The sequence below is a fragment of the Salmo salar genome, chromosome ssa21, assembly GCF_905237065.1.
Source record: "Salmo salar chromosome ssa21, Ssal_v3.1, whole genome shotgun sequence".
In the NCBI taxonomy this organism is placed as follows: Eukaryota; Metazoa; Chordata; class Actinopteri; order Salmoniformes; family Salmonidae; genus Salmo; species Salmo salar.
Genome location: NC_059462.1, coordinates 6,850,761 through 6,868,580, shown reverse-complemented (window position 1 = coordinate 6,868,580; position 17,820 = coordinate 6,850,761). Strand labels below are relative to the sequence as shown.

The 17,820-nt window shown below is 43.0% G+C and overlaps 1 protein-coding gene across 3 annotated transcripts in view; it reads left to right on the top strand.

The window, feature by feature from the left end:
• Nucleotides 1-17,820, top strand: part of LOC106581675 (collagen alpha-1(XVIII) chain) — a 210,717-nt gene that overhangs the window by 144,219 nt on the left and 48,678 nt on the right. For all 3 annotated transcript variants that reach the window (XM_014163884.2, XM_014163883.2, XM_014163882.2), the window contains 10 exons: nucleotides 5,846-5,967; nucleotides 7,770-7,796; nucleotides 8,699-8,905; nucleotides 9,606-9,632; nucleotides 13,154-13,216; nucleotides 13,761-13,844; nucleotides 14,096-14,146; nucleotides 14,800-14,928; nucleotides 15,223-15,285; nucleotides 17,427-17,471. In XM_014163884.2, coding sequence (XP_014019359.1) covers nucleotides 5,846-5,967; nucleotides 7,770-7,796; nucleotides 8,699-8,905; nucleotides 9,606-9,632; nucleotides 13,154-13,216; nucleotides 13,761-13,844; nucleotides 14,096-14,146; nucleotides 14,800-14,928; nucleotides 15,223-15,285; nucleotides 17,427-17,471 — 818 coding nt within the window. The remainder of the gene's footprint in view (nucleotides 1-5,845; nucleotides 5,968-7,769; nucleotides 7,797-8,698; nucleotides 8,906-9,605; nucleotides 9,633-13,153; nucleotides 13,217-13,760; nucleotides 13,845-14,095; nucleotides 14,147-14,799; nucleotides 14,929-15,222; nucleotides 15,286-17,426; nucleotides 17,472-17,820) is intronic.

The following is a 17,820-nucleotide window of genomic DNA, read 5'->3' as shown; positions in this document are numbered from 1 at the left end:
GACTAGTGCCTTATACTGGAAGTGAGGGGAAAAATCAGGAAAACAAACTGAAATGTACAGATGGTCGACAGGGGGCTCTGGGTGTGGCTGGTGCTGACTCACCTGGGGGGTCGATGAAGTGCTCTGCCTGCCATCCGAACTCCCGGGGGATCCCTCCAGCACCGGTCCGCAGTGTGTCCTCTGCGCCCGCAGTGGGTGCAGGAGAGGCCCCTCCCCCCGGTCCTCCTTGATGCAGCTCCTCCTATCTCCATGGGCTGTGGAGCAGGAGGGCTGGGAGGTGGAACGAACAGGCCCCGACTGGAACGTCCCCGGGCAGCCAGCAGGTTGTCCAGTCTGATGGATAAATCCACCAGCTGGTCCAGTGTGATGGCGTGGTCCCTGCAGGCCAGCTCCCGGCGGACATCCTCTCGGAGACTGCAGCGATAAGAATCCATCAGGGCCCGCTCATTCCACCCCGACCCCGCGGCGAAAGTCCTGTACTCCAGGGCGAAGTCCTGAGCGCTCCTCGTCCCCTGTCTTAAGTGAAACAATCGCTCACCCGCCGCCCTGCCCTCTGGGGGATGATCGAATACCGCCCGGAAGCGGCGGGTGAACTCCGGGTAGTCACCCCGAGCCGAGTCTGGGCCATCCCAAACCGCGTTGGCCCATTCCAGGGCTCTACCCGTAAGACAAGAGACGAGGGTGCTCACCTTTTCTTTGTCGGAGGGAGAGGAGCGAACGGTCGCCAGGTAGAGTTCAATCTGTAGTAAAAACCCCTTACATCCCGTAGCTGTCCCGTCAAACTCCCTCGGTGGCGTAATCCGGATGCCGCTCGCGCCCGCTTCAGGTGGGGTTTGTAGAGGCGCCGGCTGAGGAACCGGAGCTGGTCTGGTGATTGAAGCCCCTCTCTCCCAGTTCTCCAATCTGGCCAGCACTTGGTCCATCGCTGAGCCCAGGCGGTGGAGGAGGTTGGAGTGCTGTGACACCTGTTCGGCCACTGACGGTGCTTCCGCTCCTGCTGACTCCATATTTTATTTGGTGCGGGATTCTGTCACGATTCCGTAAAGCAGGAGGAAAAGGCAGAGTCAAACGCAGGAGACGTAGTCCAGTTGTGCCGTAGAACGGTATATTTATTTCACCGATAAAACCACTCGGCGTAACAAAAGGGCATAGGGTGTGCCCAGAGACCACATGGGAACACAGTTAACCCCGAGAAAACAAAGATACGCACGGGGCGCAGCCTGGCAAATATAACATTCCTCTAGCGAGAATCCGCTCGGGAAAAATGTGCAAAAAACACAAAACGTTCACAGACCTGCCCGCTGACGAATAAACAATCCCGCACAAAACACAAACCACAAGGAACAAACTAAATACCCCCCCTACTAATTACAGAAACGGAAACAGGTGCGGACTTAAACAGACAAAACACAACGAACACAGAACATAGATCGGTGGCAGCTAGTAGACCGGCGACGGCGACCGGCGAGCGCCGCCCGGCCGAGGAGGGGCACCATTTTCTGTGGATACTGTGACAACTTTGTTGTTCTTAAGCCATTTTTCCACAACTTTGGAAGTATGCTTGGGGTCATTGTCCAATTGGAAGACCCATTTGTGACCAAGCTTTAATATATCCACATAATTTCCCTTCCTCATGATTGCACCTATTTTGTGAAGTGCACCAGTCCCTCCTGCAGCAAAGCACCCCCACAACATGATGCTGCCACCCCCGTGCTTCACGGTTGGGATGGTGTTCTTCGGCTTGCAAGCCTCTCCCTTTTTCCTCCAAACATAACAATGGTCATTATGGCCAAACAGTTCTATTTTTGTTTCATCAGACCAGAGGACATTTCTCCAAAAAGTACAATCTTTGTCCCCATGTGCAGTTGCAAACCTGGCTTTTAGTCAGGCTTTTTTATGGCTGTTTTGGAGCAGTGGCTTCTTCCTTGCTGAGCGGCCTTTCAGGTTATGTTGAGCTAGGACTCATTTTACTGTGGATATAGATACATTTGTACCTGTTTCCTCCAGCATCTGCACAAGGTCCTTTGCTGTTGTTCTGGGATTGATTTGCACTTTTCGCACCAAAGTACGTTCATCTCTAGGAGACAGAACGCGTCTCCTTCCTGAGCGGTATGACGGCTGCGTGGTCCCATGGTGTTTATACTTACATACTATTGTTTGTACAGATGAACGTGGTACCTTCAGGCGTTTGGAAATTGCTTCCAAGGATGAACCAGGCTTGTGGAGGCCTACAATTTCTTTTCTGAGGTCTTGGCTGATTTCTTTAGATTTTCCCATAATGTCAAGCAAAAAGGCACTGAGTTTGAAGGTAGAACTTGAAATACATCCACAGGTACACCTCCGATTGACTCAAATGATGTCAATTAGCCTATCAGAAGCTTCTAAAGCCAAGACATCAATTTCTGGAATTTTCCAAGCTGTTTAAAGGCACAGTCAACTTAGTGTATGTAAACCTCTGACCCACTGGAATTGTGATATAGTGAATTATAAGTGAAATAATCTGTTTGCAAACAATTGCTGGAAAAATTACTTGTGTCATGCACAAAGTAGATGTCCTAACCGACTTGCCAAAATTATAGTTTGTTAACAAGAAATCTTTGGAGTGGTTGAAAAACAAGTTTTAATGACTCCAACCTAAGTGTATTTAAACTTCCGACTTCAATTGTATATATTTATATTTAACTAAACAGGTAAGGCTCAAAGCAGGTGGGTTTCTGCCCGGAATTACAGGTCGCCATCGGAAATAGCTGCCTCTCCTTGTCTCATAATTTTTTTTAAAGTGATTGGGTGAGTGACTGACTTTTTTCCCTCATATCGATTTTCAGTGACTATACACAGCTAGAGATGCAGGTGTCATTTGGTTAGCTAGCAACAACTTGAATGAATGTTATACACTTAGCATATCTCTTGCATCCACAAATTCACTCTGGCTATCTACTCCAATTTCCAAGCACGCTCGTCTCTAACATGTAAATAGCCTAACCAGCTCTGCTACGGCGAGTAAAATGGGGGGGACACTACTTCACCGCAAAATCTACCGGGAGAGCTTGAAAAATCAAGCCCCTTGGTTTCTGCCATAGATTTACAGAGAGGTGTTCTCTCATTTGTGTCTGGAAGTATCTAGCTAGCCAACTTTAGCCAGTTAGCTTGAGTGCTTGGTTGGGGCAAGCATGCGTTGGCAGGCAAGCTACAGAAGGACGAGTAGGCTTCAATAGCCCATCGTTTATCAGTGCAATTTTGACGGCCAACTAGATGAAAAAGTTTGATGGTGTTTATCGAATGTTTCTTAGCTAGATTTGAGCTCGTCTTGCTCTTGCTAGCATTAGTTGTTGATCTTGTTGTTGTTGATGTGTATAACTGAGGGAGAGCCTACCTTTTCATGGTTGTTTGATCAATATGACTGTAAAGTTCCCAAATGTAAGAGGACTCCCGTGGTGTTTACATATTTGCAGAAATGTATTTTATTAGCAAAAATCGATTGTAGCTTTTGGCTAATGCGTATTAATGATCTAAAGTCGCACTGTTGTAACTGCCTGTAAACACACAGTCCAGTTCAAAGTGAATGTTGGCAGCCCCGTGTGGCAAATGGCTTGTTTGTATAAAGGTCTACTGTAGCTCTGATTGGCTGATTGGTCCTGGACAAGACGGATGTTTTTATTTGGTTTTATTTACTGCAGTGTCTATTAATTGTCCAAACACACTGCCGCATTCGCACTCTATATTGCTATTGAATTTTCACAAATGCCTTAGTATACGTAATTCCCTAACATTGTAAGAATTCATGAAAACGACCATATCTAAGTGGTCGCTTGTCAGATTTTTTTTTTAAGTGTCATATTCTTTCCAGGGGTGTATATGAACAGATTTTAATAAGATTTCATGTTGCTAAAATGCTGTCAGTTCCACTTTAAATGCAACAATGTTTCACACGTAAGTTATTTTCAAAGAGATGGCTAACAACAACTACAAAATTTTGCCCTAATACTGTTGAATGGCAGATACCTTTATCTAGCTTTTGATGGCCTAACCAATGGCTGCCTCAGCTGGCTAGATTTATCCAGTGGTGCAAAAAGTACCCAATTGTCATACTTGAGTAAAAGTAAAGATACCTTAAAAGAAAATGACTCGAGTAAAAGTGGAAGTCACCCAGTAAAATACTTATTGAGTAAGTCTAAAAGTATTTGGTTTTAAATGTACTATAGTATCAAAATAAATGTAATCACTAAAATGTACTTAAGTATCAAAAGTTAAAGTATAAATAATTTCAAATTCCTTATATTAAGCAAACCAGACGGCAAACATTTCTCGATTAAAAAATAAATAAAAAATTACGGATAGGCAGGGGCACACTTCTACACTCAGACATAATTTATAAACGAAGCATTTGTGTTTAGTGAGTCTACCAGATCAGAGGCAGTAGGGATGACCGGGTATTCTCTTGATAAGTGTGTGAATTAGACCATTTTCCTGTCCTGCTAAGCATTCAAAATGTAACTAATACTTTTGAGTGTCAGGGAAAATGTAAGGAGTAAAAAGTACATTATTTTGTTTAGGAATGTAGTGGAGTAAAGAATGTAAAAACAAAGCAAAGTACAGATACCACAACAAACTACTTAAGTAGTACTTGAAAGTATTTTTGCTGGTCTTCAGTGTTAACCCTTTCCAACTAAAACTGAAGAGATTAAATCAGAACATATTTGAAAATAATATAATATAATCATTATTATTATTATAATTATTTTATAAATCTTTAACCCTTCTCTGAAGGCCCATTGTTCCCCACTGTGTTTGGATTAGTAATAATTTGTAGAGTGGCTCTATTTTCCCTCAGCATGCATTTATTCTATCTGAATGTCTAAAGAATCCATATGTTGTTCTGAAATATGAACACAGAAATACTGGACATTTTGAACTCTTATTATGGTGGTGATTTGGTAAAATTACAATCATTTTCTTGAATTGGACTCGCATTTTTCTGGTCTCAATCTTGACTCGGTCTCGAACCCCTTTCCCCCCTCCCAGTCTCGATCTTGACTCGGTCTCGGACCCCTTTTTCCCCCTCCGGTCTTGGTCTTGACTCGGGCTCGATTTGCTCCGGTCTTGGTCTTGAATCAGTCTCGCTTTAGGTGGTCTCGAACACAACATTTACCAGGAATTTGCTTTTATCTCCACATAAGTGGAGATGGAAGAAAAGGCACACGGAGAGGAAGTCACTTGAGATGCACCCACAAAGTGTCGGAGTTGGATGCTCTCACTCTGGACTGTAGGATATGCAAGACTCTGCATGTTGCATTGGCATGCAATGGATTGCATATGTATCTGGACTTGTAAGTGATCGGCACTGTGGGTTGAACTTATTTTTAGAGATGCTTCATTACCTGTCCCCCAAACTATAAGGTGTCATCTTCAACTGTTTTACTACGTTGCAAATCAATTGATGTCTCTTTGCTTTGTGTTGAAAAAGTCATAGTTGACACTTGATACACATCATTTGTAGGTTTTGGGATATCTATAGTTGCTTGATGGGATGAGGACTAGGCCAAACATGGATTTACCAGGAAAGATGATGGGAAACGATGTGCATGCAGTTGTGGAATTTTAACTCTGTCCAGAAGCTTATGACCATATCCTCCAAGGCTTCTCGACAACCTATAAATTACAGCCGGTAGTCAGGACACAAGGATGCTCTGGCCAACAAACGAGAAAGCCATTTCCTGCCGGTAAAGTGGGGAAGGAAATGTTGGTTTAGGATAAGGATGCAACCGTTCATCATTTTTTAAACATTTATTTTCAGGAGGTAATAACTTTTGCCTTTCTATTTCTCTATCTTTCTTTTGTTTTCAAGGCCCAGGTGGATCTAGAGGAGAGAAGGGCGACAGAGGAGAGAAAGGAGACAGGGGTCCTTTTGGTCCAAAGGGAGATTCTGGGTCTGAGTCGGGCACACGAGGAGGGGCACATGGAGAGAAGGTGCAGATGTATTGAATAATTTTAAACAATCAAAATAGATGACACATTCATACAGTGTACCAATTAAAATTCCATGAAACAACATTGTTGGTCTTAAACTTCAATGAAAAAACATTATGGTGTGTTCAAAATGTCTATTTTGGTCTGTCATCTTGAACACACCATAATGTTTTTATGGTCTGTTTTTATCTGAGGACAGCGCCCAGCATACCAACACATGAAAATCAGATTTTAACCCGCCAGGCACAACACAAAAGTCAGAAATAACGATATAATTCATGCCTTACCTTTGAAGATCTTCTTCTATTGGCACTCCAATATGTCCATTAAACATCACAAATGGTCCTTTTGTTCGATAAATTCTGTCGTTATATCCCTAAAATGTCAATTTATTTGGCGTGTTTGATTCAGAAAATACACCAGTTCCAACTCGCCCAGCATGACTACAATGTATCTAATAAGTTACCTGTAAACTTGATCCAAACATTTCAAACAACTTTACTAATCCAACTTTAGGTATTTTAAAATGTAAATAATCAATCAAATTTAAGACGGAATAAACTGTGTTCAATAGTTGATAAAATGAAAGTGAAGCGAGCTCCAGGTCAAGCGCCCCAAACAAAACAGTCCACTTGGCTCTACACTCAGAAAGGAAAGGGCTACTTCTTCATTTCTAAAAGAAAAAACATCAAACAATTTCTAAAGACTGTTAACATCTAGTGGAAGCCATAAGAACTGCCACCAGGTACCTCATAAATCTAGTTCCCCATAGAAATCCAATTGAAAAGACAGTGACCTCAAAAAACAAAATTCCTGGATGGTTTGTCCTCGGGGTTTCGCCTGCCAAATAAGTTCTGTTATACTCACAGACATAATTGTAATAGTTTTAGAAACTTTAGAGTGTTTTCTATCCGTATCTACCAATTATATGCATATCCTAGCTTTTGGGCCTGAGTAGCAGGCAGTTTACTTTGGGCACACATTTCATCCAGACGTGAAAATAGTGGCCCCTAGCCTTAAGAAGTTTTAACAAGAATTTAAGCTTTCTGCCCATTTAGTTTAACAAGAATTTAAGCTTTCTGCCCATTTAGTTTAACAAGAATTTAAGCTTTCTGCCCATATCATATATGTTTATGTCCTGCGAAAATGTTTTGTTACTTACAACCTCATGCTAATCACGTTAGCCTATGTTAGCTCAACCATACAGTGGGGAGGACACTGATCCTGTAGAGGTTAAAGAAGGATTTTTAAGCCTTGAGACAATTGAGACATGGTTTGTGTATGTGTTTGTGCATGTGGGCAGGACAAAATATTTTAGTGCCTTTGAATGGGATATGGTAGTAGGTGCCAGGCGCACTGGTTTGTGTCAAGAACTGCAACGCTCCTGTTTTTTTACATGAGTATCAAAAATGGTTCACCACCCAATGGACATCCAGGCAACTTGACACAACTGTGGGAAGCATTGGAGTCAACATGGGACAGCATCCTTGTGGAACACTTTCGACACCTTGTAGAGTCCATTCCCCAATGAATTGAGGCTTTTCTAAGGGCAAAAAAAAACAATACTAGGATGGTGTTCTTAATGTTTGGTATACTCAGTGTATGTGTTATTTCTTAACCACTTAATCTCAATGCTCAATGTCACAACACTTGCTAGTGTGGAAGGATGCTTTTTGAAAGAACTCATATAGGGACCAGGTGAAGCCTACACCCATACATGCTATTGCTTTCAAACACACCAAAATTGTTTGGTCATATACATATGTAGATACTAAAATGTTCTTTTGTGTTTTTTCCTGCAGGGAGTGCCTGGAGAAAAGGGAATTAAGGTATGTTCAAATGATCTATTATTGCCACCTTGTTGTGGTCCCAAATACTGTTGAATGCTCCCTCAGGTTTATTATTTATTGTCTGGACGAAGACCTTAAGGTCGAAACGTTGCATAATAAAACTGCACGGGCATTCAACAGAAAGCAGGTGTCGGGCTTTTTTTATTTATCTATCTTTGGGCTCCCGAGTGGCGCAGCGGTCTAAGGCACTGCATCTCAGTGCTAGAGGCGTCACTACAGACACCCTGGTTCTAATCCAGGCTGTATCACAACCGGCCGTGATTGGGAGTTCCATAGGGCGGTGCACAATTGGTTTGGCCGGTGTAGGCCGTCATTGTAAATAAGAATGTGTTCTTAACTGACTTGCCTAGTTAAATAAAGGTTAAATAAAATACAAGTATTTCTGACTTTACTTTTTGTACCCTGCACCTGCAAGTTACTGGATGTGTGTGTACACTACTTCTTAACCTGTGGTCCAAATAACCACATAATAATGAATGGCACTCCAATTGTCTTGTTCATGTGCTGGTCTTTTGTATTTTATTATCGGTATCTTCCATACCTTTTGATATAGCCTCATTATGATCAGTCAATGCATTTTGATCAAGATGAAGTGACTGAATGTTGAAATTAGTTCACCTCCTGAACGGCGACAAATTATGACAACTCCCACCATTATCATCTTCTTTATTCTCTTTATTTAAAGTCACATTTACATCTGGTATGTGTAGCATGATGTACTAATTACTGTACCCATATTGTTATGAACAACACAACCAGTTTTATTTTTTAAATGGTTGTTCCTGAAGCTAACATAATGCTTTCCCATCTCCATACCAAGACGGTATTCTTTGGAAACAATAAAGATGTATAACTTTTTGAATGTCCTATTGTCTCCGTAGGGAAAAGCAGGCTTCGGATACCCTGGGTCGAAGGGCGACCCCGGCCCTGCTGGTCCCCCTGGACCACCAGGCTCCCCGGGGCCCGTGGCTGAGGTGGTATCACGTGGTGACAGCTCCGTGATTCAGACGGTTGCAGGTCCCAGAGGACCAGCTGGAACTCCGGGACCCGCAGGCCCTGAGGGACCCGCAGGAGCCGACGGAGAGCCTGTGAGTTGCCTGCCCTGCCCTTCCACCTCCATACCAGCAGAGGGCAATCAATAAAAAGTTATTCAGTCAGCCGTGATCTGATTCTCCATATTTATCCCACTGCACTTGCACACTCCCCGTCATGGATTTAAAAGCATTGGATTGGGGTAAACATTGGCTCGATGGAGTTTCAACCATTGTTAAATCCATTAGAGGGAGTGTGCAAGTGGACACTTTGGGAGAAGTATTGAGAATCGGAACGTAGCCACAGTAGGATGATTTAAGCCTTATGGGTAATCCTATATCTGTGCCTATGGACAACTTCTACCTAGAATAGTGCTTAGCGTTTATAACCAATTGCAACTAACAGGCAGAACTTAATTATTTAGTGACACATCTTAGACCAGGATATTTTATTTTCCCTTCTTGATAATAAATAGCCATACTTTATTAGACAAGTTGTAATTAATTGATTGCATAAATTGGAAAATATAAAGTAATGCGTGTACTACCATGAGTTTTCCATTCATATAACCTGTACGACCTGAGCGGGTGATCTTAGTGCGTATTGATGGTTTAACGAGAGATCACCTGGAGATAAAACGGTGGTCAACAGTGGTTGCAATTAACCTGTCGTGTCTTCAAGTTTTAAATCCTTTCCTTTTTGATCAGTGTCGTAGACCATACTTTTAATTTTGTTTAATTTTCCTCCTCTTCACAGGGTGATCCTGGTGAAGATGGATCTCAAGTAAGTTGACAAATTAATCAATGTAATTTGAACATTAACATGTAATGGATAACTAGTTGTGCAGTGATAATGGTTTGCCTTAAAGGTGCTACACATAGGATTTATTTTGAATTTTTGCATTGTAATTTCATAAAATGTCAATAATATATCTGCAGTAATAGTGGAATGATAGTGTTTCACAGTGTTACTTACCTGCCAGTGTTGTGATTAGCTGTGATATTCACTTATTGATTTCTACCACCAGAGCGGCTTCTGTTGTCAAAATGGGAAAGCTGTTTTGACTTTGTGGCTTGTGTTATCTAGTGGATAAGTGACCAATGTAGAAATCGCTCTCATTTCCTGGTCGCTAAAATCCTACACTGTTCGCTCAATTTCTATTTTGTTAGAAAACAAGCACTGAATAGTGTAGGGAATCATTGTCCCATCTAAATCGCTATGAAATGTATTTTCAATAACAGAAAATACTGTTTTTACTGCTGGTTGAAGCTATCAAAACCGAAAGTAAAAGGCTCAAGCACGAGTCTCCGCCATATTACAGGAAAATGTGATGCAGTGGAGGGGGAGATTGGTTTTGAATGAAGCCTAGTGCTATTACAATTCACCTAGCTTACACTTAGGGGAGAAATTCTAGAGCTGTGTTCGAATACTCATACTAACCACACTAACCGTACTATTGTAATGTAAATTGAGTATGTAGTATGCTTATTAGTCATAGTATGGATATAAACTCAGCAAAAAAATAAAAAATTTCAGGACCCTGTCTTTCAAAGATAATTCGTAAAAATCCAAATAGCTTCACAGATCTTCATTGTAAAGGGTTTAAACACTGTTTCCCATGCTTGTTCAATGAACCATAAACAATTAATGAACATGCACCTGTGGAACGGTCGTTAAGACACTAACAGCTTACAGACGGTAGGCAATTAAGGTCACAGTTATGAAAACGTAGGACACTAAAGAGGCCTTTCTACTGACTCTGAAAAACACCAAAAGATAAATGCCCAGGGTCCCTGCTCATCTGCGTGAACGTGCCTTAGGCATGCTGCAAGGACACATGAGGACTGCAGATGTGGCCAGGGCAATAAATTGCAATGTCCGTACTGTGAGACGCCTAAGACAGCGCTACAGGGAGACAGGACGGACAGCTGATTGTCCTCGCAGTGGCAGACCACGTGTAACAACACCTGCACAGGATCGGTACATCCGAACATCACACCTGCGGGACAGGTACAGGATGGCAACAACAACTGCCCGAGATACACCAGGAACGCACAATCCCTCCATCAGACTTCCTCATCCCTCATGTGGTACCCTTCCTGCAGGCTCATCCTGACATGAAACTCCAGCATGACAATGCCACCAGCCATACTGCTAGTGCGGTGCGTGAATCCCTGCAAGTCAGGAATGTCAGTGTTCTGCCATGTCCTGCGAATGCCCGGATCTCAATCCCATTGAGCACGTCTGGGACCTGTTGGTTCGGAGGGTGAGGGCTAGGGCCATTCCCCCAGAAATGTCCGGGAACAGGTGCCGTGGTGGAAGACTGGGGTAACATCTCACAGCAAGAACTGGCCAATCTGGTGCAGTCCATGAGAAGGAGATGCGCTGCAGTACTTAATGTAGCTGGTGGCCACACCAGATACTTACTGTTACTTTTGATTTTGACCCCCCCTTTGTTCAGGGACACATTATTACATTTCTGTTAGTCACATGTCTGTGGAACTTGTTCAGTTTATTTCTCAGTTGTTGAATATTGTTATGTTCATACAAATATTTACACATATTACGTTTGCTGAAAATAAACGCAGTTGACAGTGAGAGGACTTTTCTTTTTTTGCTGGGTTTAGTTAGTAAGCCAAAAGTCCCCGGATATCATACTAAATTCGCCAAAATGCAAAGTATACAAGCAGTGGACACTATTTCTGTGCTTTTAGAGCCCGTAATGCAATTATTCAGAAAATGGGCGTGGCTTCACAAGGTTTTCAGATTTGAAGAAAATGGAGGAAAATATGCATCCGATGTCCAACGAGAGCGTATACAAATTCATTGCTTTAACTAATTATGACAAATGTTAAGAAAATGTTAAGCAATGTAATAAATTAACGACTTTTAAAATAAGTTACATGACAATTTGTTAGCTACGCTATCCTTACGAACCACAGAGCATATCATTACAGCAGTATGTGTATGTTAGTTGGCTACTAATACATTGTCGAACTTGCCAGTATATTAACTATATGCTAACTAACTAGCATATATATATATATATATATATATTGACTTGATTATTCACGTCATTTTTAGGTTAGCTAAGTGGTATAGTCGTGCGTTCTCAATGGAAATTGTTAATTCTGGCTATTAACTCCGATTTCAGAGCACTCTCGTCTGAGTGTGCCAGAGCGCAGAATAACTGATGAATTTACGAACGCTCCACTCCCATTGAATATGGCCGGTATCAATAAACATCTGCAAAAAAGCGGAATTACATTTTTGCCAGCAGCACAGTTAGTCACTAACGCTCTGGATAACATGAAAACAGCTTAACCAGCTCTGCTAGGGTGAGTAAAATAGTCAGAGTGAGGTGTTCTCTCATTTGTATCTGGAAGTACAGTAGCTAGCCAGTTAGCTTGGGTGCTTGTCTGATGTTGTGAGGTCAGAACGCTCTGTTCAACCCTACGCCTGTCAGGGAACTCAAAGCAGCAGGAGGGGTGAAGTCAGGCGCAGGAGATTGAGGTCCGTGAACACAGGTTTAATAGGCAATAATCCAACACTGCCAAAAACAGGTAAGGCAGGGCAAAATACAAAGTACAGAACAAGCCCAAAAACTCGCAGCCTTAAATACACAAAAAGGCAGAGGAAAAATGCCTAAACCCCAACCTAACAAACCAGACAAAGAACAATCACGCACAATACCCAAACCTAAACAGAAAGACTAAATAACCTCCCCACTAATGAACTAACACAATACAGGTGCACACCTAAACGAGACCTAACCAAAAGAAAATGAAAAGAGGATCGGTGGCAGCTAGTAGGCCGGCGACGACCGCCGAGCGCTACCCGCACGGGGAGAGGCGCCACCTTCCGTTGACGTTGTGACAACGCCAGAGCGTCCAGTGTGCGGTATGAATGCTCCGAAAGCGAAACGTTCTGAATTTACGAACTGACAAACAGACAATGCTCTGAATTTACGAGCGCACTCTGGCACTCCAGATTTGAATTTAGGAACGAAATCCTAAGATGTCTAGCTAGTTATTTGTTATGCTAACAAGCTAGCAAGAGGTTGCATAGCAACAGCATCAACTTCCGGTAGACAGTCGAAGCGCTAGTACGCTCAACTGAAGGGATACCGCTCGTTTACAGTATACTAAAATTGAACTAATAGTATGTAGTATATACTCGTTAAGTATGTAGTATACAGTATGTTATTATGGGTATTCAAACACAGCTTAGGTGTAGCATCTTTAAGTGCCAGTACTTGTATTTCTCAAGATACTAGTCAGCTCTCTGCTCTGTCTCTTACCCAGGGCCTTGTTGGACCGCCAGGCTTCCCTGGAACTCCAGGAGACTCCGGGCTCAAAGGAGAGAAGGTACTAAATGCTGTCATGTCATGACATTGTTGAATTGAGGAGCTGGCATAATGTAGCCTGGTCCCAGATCTTTTTGTGCTGTATAACCAACTCTTATGGTCGTTTGGCAACACACTGCACAATGGAGTTAGCAAGAAAACACAAGCAGATCTGGGACCAGGCTAGGCATTATCCAGCAGTCGTCAGTTTCAGTCTGTTATCTGTGGACTGCCCTCCCCAATGAGTCAAAGACCAGTGTCAGCGTGAGTGGGGGATCAATCCAGTTCAGAAAAAGTCAAAGAAGACTTATTGATTGAAACATTTCGAACGCTGCTTTAGATCTTGTGTAAATAAACACATGACCATATTGAGATTGTACCCCTTGTTTGTGTCTCAAATTGCACCCTATTCCCTTGGGCTCTAGTCAAAAGTAGTGCACTATGAAGGGAATAGGCTGCCATTCGGTGTGCAGCCCATGGCTAGGTTATTCAATACAAGTTTATTTGTCCCCAATTACTAGCTAATTACTAATGCAGTCAATCATTCATGTGTGTATGCTCCACAGGGTGACCGTGGTGAGGGCCAGCCGGGCCCCAGTGGACCTCCCGGACCCCCAGGACTCCCAGCGCCATCCAGTCACAACCGGCCGGTGAGTCCACATTTACCTCAGTCATTTCAGCCAAAGTTCTAGTTATGTATTTTCTACAACCACTTGCAGCTAGCAAAGGACACTGAAACCAACACAACAGGGTTGTTGATACCAAAAATTGTCAGTTGAGATCAACAAATCATATTTTAGCTAAATTATTTCAGATGGGAAGAAGGGGTCAGGAGAGCTACTGTAGTTGTGGAGCACATGACTTCTATGACGTGTGAGATATTTCACCTTCTTTGTTTCAGACCTTTGTGGACATGGAAGGCTCTGGGTTCCCTGACTTGGAGACTCTTCGGGTAGGTCCACTTTTCTTATTTGGGCTCCACTCGATAAGCAAAAGGGCCATAGATTGCCTTGTCATCCTACACTGGTTCAGGTGCAGTTGTTAGGGGTGTAGGGTCAATTTGCCCCTAGATGCTGGTCTTGAGTAATTTTTTTGCATTTTCCCAACTAATGGTTAAGATTAGGATTGGGGGAAGGGAAGCTGATCCTAGATCTGCACCTAGGGGAAACTTCATCCCGGAGCTTTGTTAGGGCTCCACAACACCAGTATAAACAACCCAAACTCAGTACAGATTGTTTTATGTATTCGCCTGACAAAACATCCAACTCAAGGAGCGCACAGCATCCTACCTCAAATTGGAACCCGACTTGAGCTGTGAAATGCATTTGAAGGAATTTGGAAAGGCCTTGATTTACTTAGCTGATGTCAAGCTGGAACTATTACAAACTAGTTTTCATGGATGTCCGTCAGCAGTTTACTCTGACAAAAATGTATTCATTTATTTATTTTTATTTGACTAAATTGACTGAGAATTGTACATTATTTTTTGCACCAACAAACTGGGAGAACAGTTGCAGGGGGAGGAGAGGAGTTGAATTTACTAAAATGAAGTATGCAATAGTCATGATTCGTGATGTATTCTCTGTGAATTCTCTGGGGTGGTAGGGACTGCCTGGTTTGCCTGGCCCTCCTGGACTCCCCGGGGCCCCAGGTCCTGCCGTTGTTGGTACAGGACTCTCTAGCTCGTTTGGCCCCCAAGGTCCCCCAGGACAAGATGGTGCCCCTGGTCAACCGGTAGGTCCTCAGGAGATGGACCCTTCTCTCCATTTGTTTGCCTTTTATGTAACATACCACAGTGGAACCATAATAGTCATAAGCGTTTGATTGTGTTTTTATCCATGATTATTTGGAATGGATGTACTGTGCTTTATCATAATGTAAGAGGGAAGGTGACCCATTCGCAGTGAAAGGACTGTATGAGTAATCAATTGACCCAACATACTGCTGATACAGTGTGCAAAGTGTAATGATTATGATGATGATTAAGTTAATAAACATAATATTAAGTCCTAAACTTGTGCTTTGTAGGGGTTACCCGGCCCACCTGGTACTGATGGTCGCCCAGCAGTTGCAGGGGCCAGGGGCGAGAAGGTGACTGAAAAAACACAAATGATTCTAATGATCAAGTTCTTTCCATCTCTTCATCATGGCTTCTTGTGTCATAACCAAATGGCATCATTGATTGTTTTCTGAAGATAAGTACCTATGGGACTTGAATGGGATCAATTCAAGTTGATCACCTCTACATTCGGAGTTGCAATCTACTGTGGAGATAGCCTGCAGAGTTCTGTCATACTATCCAGGTCTATGCCCAAACAGTTCGAGCTTCTACTTTTAAAAATCCATCTCTCCAGAAAAAGTCCCTCACTGTTAATGCTTGTTATAGACCCCCCTCAGCTCCCAGCTGTGCCCTGGACACCATATGTGAATTGATTGCCCCCCATCTATCGTCAGAGTTCGTACTGTTAGGTGACCTAAACTGGGATATGCTTAACACCCCGGCCATCCTACAATCTAAACTATATGCCCTCAATCTCACACAAATGATCAATGAACCTACCAGGTACAACCCCAAATCCGTAAACATGGGCACCCTCATAGATATCATCCTGACCAACTTGCCCTCGAAATACACCTCTGCTGTTTTCAACCAGGATCTCAGCGATCACTGCCTCATTGCCTGCGTCCATTATGGGTCCGCGGTCAAACGACCACCACTCATCACTGTCAAATGCTCCCTAAAACACTTCTGCACGCAGGCCTTTCTAATCGACCTGGCTCGGGTATCCTGGAAGGATATTGACCTCATCCCGTCAGTAGAGGATGCCTGGTTGTTCTTTAAAAGTGCTTTCCTCATCATCTTAAATAAGCATGCCCTTTCAAAAAATGTAGAACTAAGAACAGATATAGCCCTTGGTTCACTCCAGACTTGACTCCCCCTGACCAGCACAAAACATCATGTGGTGTACTGCAGTAGCATCGAATGCTGCAGGTGATTCCTTGATCTACCTCTACGCAGACAACACCATTCTGTATACATCTGGCCCTTCTTTGGACACTGTGTTAACAAACCTCCAAACGAGATTCAATGCCATACAGCACTCATTCCGTGGCCTCCAACTGCTCTTAAATACAAGTAGAACTAAATGCATGCTCTTTAACCAATCGCTGCCCGCACCCGCCTGCCCGAGTAGCATTACTACTCTGGACGGTTCTGACTTAGAATATGTGGACAACTATAAATACCTAGATGTCTGGCTAGACTGTAAACTCTCCTTCCAGACTCATATTAAGCATCTCCAATCCAAAATTAAATCTAGAATCGGCTTCCTATTTCGCAACAAAGCCTCCTTCACTCATGCTGCCAAACATACCCTCGTAAAACTGACTATCCTACCGATCCTTGACTTCGGCGATGTCATTTACAAAATAGCCTCCAACACTCTACTCAGCAAATTGGATGCAGTTTATCACAGTGCCATCCGTTTTGTCACCAAAGCCCCATATACTACCCACCACTGCGACCTGTATGCTTTCGTTGGCTGGTCCTTGCTACATATTCGTCGGTCAACCTCTGGCTCCAGGTCATCTATAAGTCTCTGCTAGGTATCGCTCCGCCTTATCTCAGCTCACTCATCACCATAGCAATACCCACCCATGGCACACACTCCAGGCAGGTATATTTCACTGGTCATCCCCAAAGCCAATACCTTCTTTGGCCGCCTTTCCTTCCAGTTCTCTGCTGCCAATGACTGGAACGAATTGCAAAAATCACTGAAGTTGGAGACTCATATCTCCCTCACTAACTTTAAGCATCAGAGCAGCTTACCGATCACTGCAGCTGTACACAACCCATCTGTAAATAGCCCATCCAATCAACTACCTACCTCATCCCATATTTGTTTTTCTGCTCTTTTGCACACCAGTATTTCTACTTGCACATCCTCATCTGCACATCTCTCACTCCAATGTTAACTGCTAAATTGTAATTACTTCGCCACTATGGCCTATTTATTGCCTTACCTCCTTACTTCATTTGCACACACTGGATACAGACTTTTCTATTGTGTTATTGACTGTACGTTTGTTTTTCCCATGTATAACGCTGTGTTGTTGTTTTTGTTGCACTGCTTTTGCTTTATCTTGCAGTTGTAAATGATAACTTGTTCTCAACTGGGCTACCTGGTTAAATAAATGTGAAATGAAAACATTAAAAAATTCCCCCTCTACAGGGTGATCCAGGTGAACTCGGTCTTCTGGGAGCAGTCGGCGCAAAGGTGGGTACCGAGCCTTTTACTTTACTTTGTCAAAGACTCCATTGAAAACACAGAAGTCAGATTTGAAAACATACAGTATTCTGCAAGGGCTCAAGCTTTTGCTCTATTCCTCTTTTTCATCCAGCAAAGCTCCCCCTCCTACCTTCCTAGCTATCTCTCCAACCTGTTATTGTCTTACTGTTCGTCATCTTCCTCCCCTAGACCTGCCAATATGCAGCAGGTACCAGGTACCAGGTCCCCAGGATTGGGAATGTGGACTTTCTGTGTCTCTAAGGCATGGTTGTGTTCATTAGGCACCAAACAGACTGAAACAGGGAGGGGCTTCCTGAACTTCACTTGTAAAAGGTTA